The sequence below is a fragment of the Phaenicophaeus curvirostris genome, chromosome 2 (genome assembly GCF_032191515.1).
Source record: "Phaenicophaeus curvirostris isolate KB17595 chromosome 2, BPBGC_Pcur_1.0, whole genome shotgun sequence".
Taxonomy (NCBI): Eukaryota; Metazoa; Chordata; class Aves; order Cuculiformes; family Cuculidae; genus Phaenicophaeus; species Phaenicophaeus curvirostris.
This window is the reverse complement of record NC_091393.1, coordinates 242,744-257,666: the sequence shown is the minus strand read 5'-3', so window position 1 is coordinate 257,666 and position 14,923 is coordinate 242,744. Positions and strand designations below refer to the sequence as shown.

Here is a 14,923-nt window from a genome sequence, read left to right as displayed (position 1 = left end):
AACTAATAATTAACAAAAGTTAAGTGATTAGAAAAGATAGAACAAATTATGCCACAAATTTTTTGGGAGGGCTGCTTTTTCTTTCAGTCTGTTAATTAAAGTCATTGAAGGGGCTTGTCCTAGGAAGATAAGGAGGCTGGTTTTATTCTCTGGTATTTCTCTCAGGTACTTCTTTGGCAGCAGGTTTACAAGTTGGTTTGCTTCCTTTGCCTCAAAGGAAAGGCGAGTTGTAGCTGCATCATCCCAGAACTAAATCAGGGATGCAGCTGCATCTGGAGTTCTGCTCCATCATTTACAGCAGCCGTCTCTAAAACTGGTCTCCTCCTTGTGTTTCTCCTACAAGCAGACACTCTTTTGGTGGGTGATGGGTTGAGGTGGGCTTTGTCCTGCCCCAGCCTGGATGAGAGCCAGCTAGGAGCTCCAGATAGCATTTTGTACAGCATTTGGGGTACACGTGGAGACCTCTTGCTTCTTTGCTCAGGCCCTGGGGCAAGAGCATACTCTGCAAGGTGCAGAAGGAATGCAGTGGTTTACATCCTGATACCATACGTGAGAAATAGATAGCATTTTGTGTCTACAGCAGGGAGCTCTCAATCAAAAATAACTTAAACGTAAATTCAGCAGCTTTATTGAGTTAAATAGTACCTTATGAACTCATGGCATAGACTCACAAATTCCCCTTTTGTCTGCTTGGAAAACAGTGGCAAGCCAGAAAATTTCAGGTCAATTATAAGATGTTTCCATAAGATGATCCTGTGCGGTCTTGCCAGGTGGGTGGCAAAATCCATGCCAAATACCTGGGACGGTTCAGTGCCCACTGCTGCACATCTGCAGTATTTGTGTGAGGAGTTGCCCAGCTCCAGTGCTGTCTGCGACGGCCACTGAGCTTTCCTGCAGGGAGCTTAGGGAGAGCTGGTGCCTGGTGAAACCTCGGGGCCTTGGAAGTGGAGGTGCTCCCGCTTTGCCTTGCTCCATGCGCGCCTGCTTCCCATCTGCCCTACACCATGTGCCATGGCAGCAGAGGCGTTCATCCATCTCTTCGTGCATTTGACAGCCTTTTTATCCACATTTTTTAGGGTGCTACATTGTCAGTGCATGTTCAATGCAGGGCTGGCTCTGTTAGTAACACCAGGACGTTTTCTTCCTTGCATGGGGCATCATGCTGGAAATATGCCCATCCTAATGCTGCACATGTCAAGCAGCACCAGCAGCCCCTTCTGCTTTGTCTCACGTGGCACTGTCTGTGTGTCCAAGCTAAAAATCTGAGTCTTGTATTCCCAGTCTTCAGGGGTAACTTAATAGTTGCTACTTCTCAAGAAATTGTTTAGTTTGGTTCAAATGTTTGGATAAAAACTTTGTGGTACAGAGAGGGAAGTGTGTGCGTGAGTGTGTGAATGGGGTGGGGGAGCAGGAGAAGGGATCAAATTGCAGCCCAACCGGATAGCCAAAAGGTTGTGGAGTTGGAATAAATGGGCTAATAGACATAGCATATAGTGTGTAAATGTGTTATCTATATTAAAGATATATTACTGAAAACTCAAAAATGTCACCACTGTTTATATTAAAGGAAAGCTGAGAGTTAAATGAGATGGGTAATCAGATGCCCGACATATGTTGTTTTGAATTGTTTATATGACCAATAGTTATTAAAATTAATTATCCTTTCAATGCAGTCTTTTTCACAATCATATTCTTTTTTTTTTTTTAATACAAGATATAGTCCTTTCAAAACAAGCTAATATGGGCTATTTGGAAAAGGCAGAACAAACAATACCAGGGCGTATTCTGACACGGTCATGGGCTCAACATGCCTACAGAAAGCACCAAAAATCTCTGGCAATGGAGTATTTTGAGGACTAAAATAAATGACAAAAATGGGGTTTTTTGTGTGTGTAAAATTCTGTCAAAAAAGTAAGGCACTGAAAATTCTGACATCTGTTTATCTGTTTATAGCTATGGCAAGATTACTCATATTAATTCTTGTTTAAAATGCCATATGAAGGAAAGGCATTTGTGCAAACAAGAGTCATATTTGAATTGTAGATCATGTCTTCACCATCTGTGAGAGCTGTTGGTGTTGCAAAATTAATGTGTTAATGAAATCACAATAATTTCTCTGAAGTAATGGATTCTGAAGCCTAGAATGACTATTTTTTGAACTTTGGTGTCTAGTGGTTTACAACTGGGAAAACCTTTCACAGCTTAATTAGTTCTGCAGCCTTACTTTAATAAAAATTCACTGTGCCTTCACCACACCAATAGTAACACAGGCAAGGATTAAACAGAAAGCAGAGAAACGAAACAAAAATGAGCCTGCAATGCAAACTTTTTGCTGTAGTATTTGATAAGTAGCTAAATAGGCCCTTGTTTGCCAAGAAGTTTTACTCAAAGTTACTTGCACACAAGACTAGGAAAACCACTCAGAAAATAACTCCAGCTTGCTGAAACATCACAAATTGGGACTATTTGAACCTTACACAAATGTCCTGACTATTTCCAAGTTTCTTCTTGGAATGAAGGGCTAAGGATTGATGATGCTTTTTGCTTTGTGCTGCCTTTTTAAAATATCACAGCCTTTCCAATTTAATATTTGATACCCTTAATAGAATACTAAATGTTACTGTGTGCTCTGGTTTAGCAGAAATGATTTGCATTCATTTCCAGAAACTTTCTGAGTCCTTTTCCAGTTATCATACTCCTTGTGTAGTATGGCATCTCAGACGGTACAGGTGTGCTTAGCTTACCACTGAGGAATCATCACAATAATACGCATTTTGTATACTTACATATGTGTGTTACAATAGTTTACGCCAGCTGAATATTCTTCTCCGTGGTATGGGCTTAAGATATATAATGTACTGTAAAAGGTAGAATTGAGATCATGGGAGCCAGAAAAGGAAGTGGTATTCAATACACCAATATTTTGGAACAAAAAAAGTGTGTATTTTTTACAAATGTAACTTTTTTTTTTCTGCTAGAAAAATAATGTATTTAGAAAGCAACTGAAAAATTACTTTTAAAATAACACTATGAAGAGAAGATTGCTTTTCTTACCTGATTTGATTTTATTACTGTGTTGTAGGTATGTGACTGGTGTAAGCACATAAGACACACAAAAGAGTATCTGGATTTTGGGGACGGGGAAAGAAGGCTTCAATTCTGCAGTGCAAAATGTCTCAATCAGTACAAAATGGACATTTTCTACAAAGAGACACAGGCCAATCTTCCAGCTGGACTGTGCAATACATTACATCCTCCAGTTGAAAATAAAGCAGAAGGCACTGGGGTGCAGCTGCTGACTCCAGATTCTTGGAATATACCGCTAGCAGATGCTCGGAGAAAAGCCCCATCCCCAGCGTCTGCAGCTGGCCAAATTCAAGGTCCTGGACCATCAGCGTCTACCACTGCCTCTCCGTCTGACACTGCCAACTGCTCTGTCACTAAAATCCCCACGCCAGTTCCTAAACCTATTCCCATCAGTGAGAATCCAAATATTCCACCAGTTTCTGTCCAGCCACCTGCTAGCATTGTGCCTCCAATTGGTGTCCCACCTCGCAGTCCTCCCATGGTGATGACAAACCGTGGGCCAGTTCCTCTGCCCATTTTCATGGAACAGCAAATTATGCAGCAAATCCGTCCACCATTTATTCGTGGGCCGCCTCACCATGCCTCAAATCCTAACAGCCCTCTGTCAAATCCAATGATTCCTGGAATTGGTCCGCCACCAGGTGGTCCCAGAAATATGGGTCCCACCTCTAGCCCCATGCACAGGCCAATGCTTTCCCCTCATATCCATCCTCCCACAACGCCTACAATGCCTGGGAATCCTCCAGGCTTGTTGCCGCCTCCTCCTCCTGGAGCTCCTTTGCCCAGTCTTCCCTTTCCCCCTGTCAGCATGATGCCAAATGGTCCTATGCCTATGCCACAGATGATGAACTTTGGATTGCCATCCCTTGCCCCGCTGGTGCCACCCCCAACTCTACTAGTGCCATATCCCGTCATAGTCCCTTTGCCTGTCCCTATCCCCATTCCAATCCCCATCCCTCACATCAACGACTCCAAACCCCCCAATGGCTTCTCCAGCAACGGTGAAAGCTTCATTCCAAGTACCTCCAGCGAGACACCTGGGGCAAAGCCAAGCAATAGCTCTTCATCCCCTCGAGAGTCAAAGCAAGGATCTTCTAAATCCTCTGACTCATCACCGAGCTGCTCAGGCCAGTCCCTAAATCAAGCTCAAGTGCTTCAGGAGCACAGTAAAAATGAAGTTGTTGACTTGACTGTCAGACCTAGTAGTCCAGTGAACAGTAAATTTGGTTTCCCCACTGTGCTACAGGGTCCACAGGACGGTGTGATAGACCTAACCGTAGGCCACCGGTCTAGGCTGCACAATGTTATCCACAGGGCTTTACATGCCCAAGTGAAAGTTGAGCGTGAACCTAACAGTGTTGTAAATTTGGCTTTTGGTAGCTCAGACAAAAGGAACTGCAGTGACTGCAGGGACAACTGCAGCCCAGTTGACTCAAAAACTTTACCATGCAGTGATGGAGCTCACTGCTGTCCTGTCTCCTTGGCCTCCGGCACGCTGGGACTGGAAGCTGGTGCAGCAGTGTGCAATGTCATTGTGAATGGCACAAAGAGCACGGAGGGTTCCAAGAACCCGGAGCCGCCCCAGGAGCCAAAAAAGACCCAGCCCCTGGAGGAGCTGGTGGTGAGTGAACTGGAGTCTGTTAAGGAGAACAACTGCGCGTCAAACTGCCACCTCGAGGGAGACGCTGGCAAGAAGACTGGGGAAGAGCCCCTTGCCGGGGGAGACAAACAGGACCCGAACCTTAACAATCCAGCAGATGAGGACCATGCATATGCTTTGCGGATGCTGCCCAAGACAGGTTGTGTGATCCAGCCTGTGCCAAAACCAGCAGAAAAGACTGCAATCTCACCGTGCATTATCTCAACACCAATACTCAGCACAGGGCCAGAGGATCTGGAGCCACCATTGAAAAGGAGGTGTCTCCGAATTCGAAATCAGAATAAGTAAAGGTTTGTGTGATCACTACTGCCTTCTGTGTGAGTAGAATAAGTATTTTCAAATATGAGGTCAAACTCGTGTGGATGTGGCCTTTGTGAAACAAAAAGATACAGGTTCCTATTTATCAGCACTTTCAGAAAACTATTGTTTATGTTTTAATAGTGTTCTTTGTGTTGTATTGCATCTGTACTTGTCAGTACTCCATCCATCAACAGTGTCATTACGTTTTTGCTCACGGAACGTTTTGTGATGGTGCTGGCTATGAAGTTATTGTGCTGTGTGTGTCCAAGTCAGTGGTTTTCTGCCTAGGATATGGTTCAGGTATCGGCCATTAATCTGCTTACTTATTCCAGCTGAGTTATGCAGCAACTCAAGCCTTCATGATGATGATTGAAATCGCCCTACAGCACAGCACAGAGCAGGACGACCCAGCTGCTTCCTGCTAGCTCAGATCCAATTGACTTACCAAACAGCCCTTTCCAAGCACCTTACTTTGGTCTGACTCCAGACTGCACCCTGGCTTTCAGCTGGGCTGTTGTCTGGGAAGTGAACTCCCTCTCCCTGAGGTTTCTTTCCTAAGGTATTGGTGCTTAGGGACTGCTTGCTGTTTGGTGCCTGTCTGCTGAAGCTTATCTCAGCAAGACCTGTGTCATGGGGCTTTACTTTCTTCCCTGAGGTATCTGCCTTTGGTGCAGGTCTCCCACCTTAGAAAAGCAGCTGAGGTTTCAGCCAGCCCTGTAGGTGTTGTATGTGTGTGGTTCCTGGTGGGGCTGCAAAGCAAAAAGCAGAGATATGGGTAAGACTACCAACAGCTGTGGCTTGTCCAAGGACAGTGCTCCAGAGGAAGAACTCCCCTGCCCTTCATTCCCTCTTTCCAGCCTACCACATCCCTCTGATAAAACAGCACCTTTAAAAAGCTGTTAATTTAATGTATGTCTGTTGCTTCAAACCTGTGAGCAAGAAACAAATGCAATTGCGTTTGTTTAGATTCACAAGCGTGGAGAGCTTCTCTCAGGAAAAGGGAAAATGGTGGGCGTTGCAAGAAATCTGTTCAGCAGTAAAACACTGACGGTTTGCTGGATGTGGCTTGGTGACGTGCCAGATTTCATTACAATCTATGGAATATTCTGTAGCCTCCAGTAAATCCCTGTCCTGGTAGCACCAATAGTGACTGCAACGGTGCAATACAAATATTGCCTTGAAGGGCTTGGCATCTACAACTGCAGAGAGCAGGGCACACGGTGGAATCTGGGCCATTGCAATATCTCCTTGCTCCATTGGGCTAACTGCACCATCAAAGATACCGCAGTATAGTCAAGACTCCCTTTTTATTTGTTAATACAGCGTTGCCAATTCTGGCTGCAGTGCCGGATAAGTTTCTTCCCTTAATCACAAACAGTATTTATTTACTTTTATTTTTTTGTGGAACAGAACCATTGTTCTTTGCTCTCAGCATGTGCTGTCACATTCAAGAAATACATTTGTAAGAGCAGAGGGTAGCTATAACTTGCTTGGACTAATAACCAATATATACAATAAGTCAGAAGTCAAATGAATCTTTAAAATCTTCCCACACTCCTAGGCCCTGCTGGGGGGGATCCCCCTACATACCCTTGAGGTATGGATGGACTATGTGTCCCTCTCAGCGGCAAGACTTCTATGACAAACCCTAGTGTGCTACCTTTGGAGCTTGAAAGATTGCCTCTTCATAAGTGTATGTGTGCTTTCACCTCGAAGCAGTGATTTAATCCAAGGAAAAGGCCACTATTTGACTCTATCCCTTTTATTTAATTTTAGGAGAGCCATGGCTAACCCCTCCTTTCTAACCTGGCTCAAGATTCCCATAACTGTCGTTTGTTTCAAGCTACTGCTAAGAGATTTGCACATTTGTGTGCCGACACTGTAGTAGAAGACAGGTTGGTAACATCTATTTATGCTTGTCTGGACCATCCAGGCTGCAGTAATGCCACCTCTCTGAGGTCTCAGTCCCAAGGGGTGTTTAGCATCATCTAGAGCCAGAGCCTTAAAACTCAGAGAGGGTTCTGACTTCACTGAGTTGTGTATTTTTGCCTGTTGACACAATTATACATTATACATATCACTTCACAGATGGTATTTGACAGAGAAAATGGGCAAACTGTACAAGCTGCATTGAAAAGACAAGGAGGCTTCTTTATTGCTCGGTTATTGTCCTCAGCTCTTTGTATTCTCTAAATCTCAATAACTGTCACTGTGGTTATCCTCAGGAATAACTATTTTCCCATTCATCAAGAATTTTATATATTCCTTTCTCTCAATGTAAGGGTTGTCTTACAGGACAGTTTTCAGGTTGCCAGGCAAGATTAATCTGATCTAATACAGACATCTGGAATGAAGACACAGCTGAGCTGATTGTCTAAATGCTCTTAAAAATCAACATAGAGAAGCAGGCACTTCAAAGAGAGAGCTGAGCTCAGCCTGGAGTTGAGAACTAAGACAGCTCAGACAAATTGTGCCCTAGGAGTGCCTATTTCTCCTGCCGTGGATGAAACTTAGGGTGACTGGCACAGACACAGATATCCCCATAGACACTGGACAAAGGCCAGCCTACATGTTTGCCATGCCCCTGTCTGTCCAGGGGGACAAGCAGAGGTTGCAGAGCATTGGTGCAGCCTCTTGCACTGCAGCCCTGACCTCTGCCATGCCCTGAGTTCCTCCTTCAGCAGTGTGGTTGTGGGGAGGATCCCTCCTGAAAGCCTCCCAGCCCCATCGAAGTTCTAATATTGTATAAAGAGGGTAGGTGCTGTAGGTGCTGTTGGGCCATTGGAGGTTTTTATTGATTGCACTGGCCATGCTAACCCGGGAGAAGAAAAAGTCGAGAGAATTGTCTTTTTCTGTCTTGCTCCCCACCTACCCTAACTGGAAAATTTGGACATATTACCCTTAATGTGTAACTTTTACTGGATTTTATTTCCCATCAAATTGCATGAAAAGAAGGAAATTAGCCAAGTATTTTTACGCTTAGAGTTCTGAACAGACAGATTGAATTCATGTAATAGCAACATGTATTCTCTAAGAGAGAGTTAATGCAAGCATAACCTTTTTGGGCAAGTCACCAAACTCTGGATTATTTAATGCACTGATTACTTGATTATTGGAAGTGCTAACCAGCAACATTATCCTTAATGTTAAAATTTAGTCTCTCCATCAGGATGAGGACTGTCAAGCTGTTCTACCTTGATGCAATTTGAAGAACCAGCAAAAGATATTGCAATGCCAAAGTCCTACTATGACAAAGGAATGAAGCTAGGGAGAATATTCTATTGAGTGGGGGTTTTTTTCAGGTTAGAGCAATGGGAGTTTCTAAACTTAGCAGTGTTAGCGTTGTCTACTTACATGTTTTTATGTCCAGGCAGGATCAGTTTTAACCCTTCACTTTTGGTGTCAAGGTTTCCTAAAGCAAACAAATGAAAACAGGAAGGTCTGCTTGGATTTAACATGATAGTTACAGTAAACTAAATTAGGAAATTAAGTGGCACATGCTAAATGTACAGCTAGCTTCTGTGCGTCTGTACGTATGTGTGTGTGTCTGATTTGGGGGCAGAGGGTTAAGAAAAGGAAGGAGTTTTTCTGCTTGTGCCAGCAGAATTTCTCCCAGAAGTAATAGAAATAATAGGAGTATGACCACCTACAGAGCCAACCCATATGTCCTGGGGTAAGCTTATAGGCCTAAACCTCCAGCTGTCTAGTCCATACATTGTAGTTCTGAAAAAATGCAGCACGCGGAATGCTCCAGTTCAGAGCAGAAGTAAAACGGAATCATAGAATCATAGAATGGTTTGGGTTGAAAGGGACCATAAAGCCCATCCAGTTCCAACCTCCCTGCCATGGGCAAGGATGCCTCCCACCAGACCAGGCTGCTCAAGGCCCCATCCAGCCTGGCCTTCAACACTTCCAGGGAGGGGGCAGCCACAGCTTCCCTGAGCAACCTGTGCCATTCTGGACCCATTCCAACAGTTCCATATCCTTCTTACATTGAGGATTCTAGAACTGGACACAATACTCCAGAAGAGATCTCACAAGAGAGGAATAGAGGGGCAGAATCACCTCTCTTGACCTGCTGGCCACGCTTCTTTTGATGCAGCCCAGGATACAGTTGGCCTTCTGGGCTTTGAGCGTTACTGGCTCATGTTGAGCTTCTCATCAATGAGCACCCCCAAGTCCTTCTCTGCAGGGTCGCTCTCAATCACATCATACCCCATCCTGTATTGAAACCATGGATTGCCCCAGCCCAGGTATAGGACCTTGCACTTGGCCTTGTTGGACCTCATGAGGCTCACCCCACTGTGAGCTGCCCTACTCATAATGGTCCAGCATTAAATTTCCTGCCCTGTTCAGGTCGCCTGAGGCAAGAGGCATAGCTATTAAGCTCCCTTTCTGCCTTTAGAGATTTCATCACTCTTCTGCCACTGTAGCATCTATCTACCAGCATTTTACCCTGCCCTGCATGTGATGATCAGGACAGAATTTGACCTTAAAGGTATACCGGCAAACAAATTTTCAATATTTAAACACATTTTTATGCTAGTCCTCTTCATTGATGCAGTAGTATGGGCTAGAGTTTTAGCTAATTTTAACTGGATATAGTTCCACTGGTGCTAAACTGATTTAAATTAGCAGAGTGGTTGGACTCATACAGTTAACATCTACTCTCCTACTTCAGAAGTTTTCCTTCACCTGGCTTCTTATGAGCCTACAGAAACGTTCCTTTTATCCAAAGGAGGAGAGGAGAAACTGTTAACACCAGAAAAGCTTAAACACATTTACTTGGAACTGAAGCTTTGCCCTTGAGAGCTGCCTGGCTTTAGCAGTATGATCTTACATTTCAAAATTGCCTGTGTAGCTTCTCAGATACATTAAATCAGAAAAAGGATTTCCTGGGAGAAAAAAAAATTGAAGAAAGAAGAAGAAAAGCTCTCAAAATGGTTAAGTATAAAATGACACACCTCCAGGGTAGCTTTCAGCTCCCACATCTTGCTACCAGGGAGCGGGAGTGCTAACTTCCTTCTCAGTTGCAGTAAATAGCAGACTCGTGGTACACTGTTTGTTGTAGCTTGCTGCACACATGGAACTGAAGGAACAAGTTCTGATTTCTAATGGGCTTCTCCTGCTTTTCTATAAATCCTCCTAGGAAGTATGTTTCAAATATGAAATCTGATTCTTGAACACAATTCAGAAAATACACCTGGGCTGATTTGCATAAGTGAGATCTAGAGCCTCCTGGACAGTATATGTCTGCTTGCTGCTGAAGTCTGATAAGAGGTGAAGCACCTAATAGCCTTTGTAGAGCTTGACAATTGCTACCAACTTCAGCCTGAAGCCGTGAGCTCTGGACAACTGTGAGAAGCTTATAAACTGTTTCTCAGTCTTAAGAGCAATTCCTGAAAGTAAGTCAGAAAGGAGAACACTTCTGAGGACTGTGGTTGCAAAGATTAATCAAGCAGTGAGCAATAGATTTAAAGATAAAATTAAATTCTTGTTTAAAAAGCAGTGGGAGGTTCAAGCAAAGCAGAAGCAAAGCTGTTTGAGCAAGAAATCAGGAGGAAATCAGAGTGTGGCAAGCAAGCCTTTCTGAAACACTTTTTGTTTCCAGATTACCTGCTGAGTCTCTCCTGTCTATTTTTAGCTCCCATAGAGCAAAACTGGCAAAGTTAAGCACATTCCTGGGTGCCTCCATCAGTCGAGGCCTCATGGCTGAGGCCTCCTAATCATTACCTTATTTTCACTTAGTTTGTTAATGAGCTGCATTTCATTCCCGCGACCAGAGGCTGTGTTTGGAAGCATGTGTGATCATCTCATGAGAGCCGTGAATTGAAGTAACCTCTGACATTTTGCAGAACCCTCAACTATTCAAATACAACATTTGCTTCTACTGTGAAAATTAGAGCTAATTAAATATCTGGGCTTGATCCTATGCAGTACTGTGTGCACTCAGCGTTGGGTGCCTCTAATGCAAGTTGAAGGTCCTCAGCACGTTACAGTCTGAGGTCCTGCCTCCAATTTATTCATATGGCTTTACTTCCCTGGACACAATTTCGGTATTTGAAAAGAATGGTGTTCTTGTACAACATGTGTCTCAATTTGTAATGATATCCTCCCTGCAGCTGCCATGCTTTTCCAAGTATTTCTGAAATATTACTGTCTTAAATATGAGCCAACCTACAATAACAAGTTATCTACAGGCAAAGAGGTGAACTGCATTTGTCAAGAGGATGCTCCCACTCTCTACTGCACTCCATCTTCCAGTCCTGGTTTTGGACTTTCAGACTGTGTAATGCAATCATCTTCTATAGAAGCAAATATTAAAAAAGTAAATAAATAGAGGTTTTAGGGATTGGATATTACAGAGTGAAATAATTGTCGAGTTCCGACCTCTGTGGAAAGATCTGCATCACATTGTTGGCCGATTGATGTTAAAACCTACAGTTAGAGCAATTTTCAGCTATTTATTTGGAGCCCACATGGTTAAATGTAAAACTTTCTGTTGCCTGCTTTTTCTCCAAATATTTATAAGCGTTCATGAACCACTTGTCCTGCTACTTCTAAGTTTCTTATCCAAGGAGTGGGGGGGAACACTTTCCCACGGGAATTCTCCAACTGAGAAATGCTTGAACGCTATTATAAAAGAAAAGGTAACATGATGAGATCACTGAAAATTTGGATTCTGACCCTACCTTTAGAAGATAACTAAAATGCCAGTTCTGCTTTAGTTGAAGGATTTACCACTTATTGTTGAACCACTTATCTTGGTGGTAAAAACAGTGTTTCTGTTTTCTTGGGGTGGGAGAGGAGGTGGGAAATACAGAAAATCTAACACAATGGTTGCATCCAACACAGGTTGCTCAGTGGCCAGCAGTGGTAGAGATAGGGGAGATGCCCAAAAAATGCCTGGTACTGCACCAAGGTCTACACCAGATCTCACCTGTTTATTCCTGATGTGTTCTGGGTGGATTTTCCCTCTGCCTTCCCCTACAGTATAATCTACCTGTTGTTTTGGCCAGCAGAGTATGCCCTTGCTTTTGAATGAGTCTGCAGCTGCTCTTGTTTATGTTGAAAGGAACCAAGGTGAGGGCTGTGAAAACCAGAGATCAGCCCCATGGAGATGGTGGCAGACATGCAGATCTGGATGGTGATGAATGGAGAGATTTGTGGGAAAATGTTCATTGCTTCATGATATGGGATGCTAGAACTTTTCGCTAAAAAGATTTGATGCTGTTTCTGCAAAAAAAAATATTGCTGCTGTTTTTAATATTGTTGTTGTTATTGTTATTATTGGTTTTGTTTGGTTGGGGTTGTTTTGTGGCCCACAATAGTGTTTCAGATGATAAAACAGGCCCAGGCATAACCCAGGCAAGGAGGAGGACTCTCACAGGGAGGTGTGGGCTGTTGCTCAGCAAGGCCCCCATCCTCACTATTTGTCCTCCTCCATGCCGCTACCCACATATAATCTGCCCCTTTCTGGCTATTTAGATTACCAGAAAGATTCTGGAGATCGGTTTGGGTAAGAAAATTGAGAAGCACCTCAGAATAGACAAAAGCCTAGTGGTTTGGGCCCACAGGAGGCTGCTGAAATTCAAGTTGAAGTTTCTGTTCTGATTGAGACAAAATCAAAGGCTTAAAGAAGGGTTATCACATCACAGTGGTTGCCTGTTTTTACGAAAGGAGAGTAGAAACTATCTGGATTTGGTTTTCCTTCTGGTTTATTAATTATATTTTGTTTTTGTTGTTTGGTTTGGGGTTTTTTTGCAAAAAAAATACTTGAGTTTCAGCTTTATCCCAGCACAGAATGAGAGAATTAGTTGAAAATATAGCTGGTTTTATTAAAAGGAAGATCCGATCTTCTGCCACATCTACACATGAAGCATCACTAGGACAAAGCAAACTATTTACAGGTCTGCTAAATACACTGGTGCTGCACTAACTGGAGGGATATGGGCTGCCTTGTTGTTGTGGAGATATATCTGGTTACTCCAGTGTAAAGCAGGGTCTGGTCCAGGCAAGCTCTGTTGTCTGCTATGGGGGACATGGACAGAGGCAATGGGTACTACAGCTGAGAGGAGAATCACAGAATCATAGAGTCATTAAGGTTGGAAAAGACCTCCAAGATCATGAAGTCCAGCTGTCAGCCCAACACTACCATGCCTACAAAACCATATCCCAAAGTGCCACATCTACACACTTTCTGAACACCCCCAGGGATTGTAGCTCCATCACTTCCCTGGGCAGCCTGTTCCAATGCTTCACCACTCTTTCAGTAAAAAATTTTTTTCTAATATCTAATCTAAACCTCCTCTGGTTCAACTTGAGGCCATTTCCTCTCGTCTTATCGCTTGTTGCTTGGGAGAAGAGACCAGCACCCATCTTGCTACAACCACTTCTCAGGTAGTTGTAGAGAGCATTAAGAAGTCTAGAACAGTGATGGCATTTATCTCTTTGCGTGATTTGTGGCCATGACTGGAAATGCCCCAAAATTTAAACCAGAGACCCTCTTGTCAGTGAAAGCTCAGAGAAAGATGGTGTCATGGAGCTGGGCAGGATGGCCTGGTTGACATTGATTTTGTCTCTGGTTTAGATTGAAAGTGAAGGAGAGTTTAATGAACTTGCTGAGCAATTTTTCTGTAACAGGTTAGACCATGAGAAACTCCTTCAAAATGTTGAAAAATTATATGAAGAGATATTTTGAGGTGTTCTGGGGAGATTGCTGCTTTGAAAAACAGAAAATAGTATACATGGGTATCATGGTTTAACCCCACCCCAGCCAGGTCAGCAGCTAAATGTGAGCAGTTGCGGTCCCAATCCCCTTCCCACCCAGAGAAAGGGAAATGAGAAAGAAGCTTGTGGTTTGGAAACAACAATTTAAAACAGCTTTAATGAAACAATAATAATTAAAAGGAAAATAATATTATTAAGAAAATATTAAAATATATACAAATATATAAAATTGTACCCCCCGACGACTAAACGTTACCACTGATGCTCCTGAGCAGGTAGGGGGAAAGGTCCTGGGCAGGACTCAGCAGCAGATAGGAGGTGGACTCAGGAACAGGATTCAGGAACACACAGATCTGGGATCAGGAGGCAGAAGGGCAAACAAGGTCTGTATTAGAATCTGACCATTGAAGAAGAGAGATTGATCCTTGTGATCTCCCAGTTCTATACTGAATGTGATCTATATGGAATGGGACACTGTGCTGGTCAGTTTTAGGTCACCTGTCCTGTCCTCTCCTCCCTGCAGCTGCAACCCTTTTTCTCCCCTTTGACTCACAGCATTTCACCGACTTGAAAGTGACCTTAATTTCCATAGAAATAAATATAAGCCACGGCCTTTCTGTATACCAGTGTCCCATTACTTTGGTGATATTCATAAATTTTAAGCATAGTCACTTCCAGAGACAGATGTCTAAAAAACATGTAGTTAACTTTCAGAAAATGAAGTTACTTACATGATGCTCAGCTGAGAAGTTAGAAAATTTATTCTGCTTGAGCTCAAATCAGAACTGTGAGGAAGGAAGGATGACAATGGCCGAGAAACCTGACAGCAGCACTGGTGCTGAAATATGGGGAACTGAGCACAAATGTTCATCTTAGCCTACCAAGACTGGTCTTCTCTGCCTCCTTCCATGGCTGGCGGATAGAGAGGCTCTTCCCAGATGTTTTTTTGGAGTACCTAATGTAGAGCCTGCTCTGCAGGGAAGGAGAATGAGGACCCTGGTCCCCCTAGGTTAAAGCTCATGAGCTTCTCTGTCTCCTCTCCCTGTACCACAAGGAGAGGAAAGGAGAAAGCAGTGTCATTCAATGGGGAGCTGCTTTCACACGAAGCTTGACAGTGGTGGGAATGTGAGGAAATGGAAATTCAAA

At 43.5% G+C, this 14,923-nt stretch overlaps 1 protein-coding gene across 3 annotated transcripts in view; it reads left to right on the top strand.

The window, feature by feature from the left end:
* Window positions 1-14,923, top strand: part of LOC138717585 (sine oculis-binding protein homolog) — a 120,809-nt gene that overhangs the window by 100,379 nt on the left and 5,507 nt on the right. For all 3 annotated transcript variants that reach the window (XM_069851113.1, XM_069851112.1, XM_069851114.1), the window contains one exon: window positions 3,083-5,037. In XM_069851113.1, the coding sequence (XP_069707214.1) occupies window positions 3,083-5,035 (1,953 nt within the window). In that variant the 3' untranslated portion in view covers window positions 5,036-5,037. The remainder of the gene's footprint in view (window positions 1-3,082; window positions 5,038-14,923) is intronic.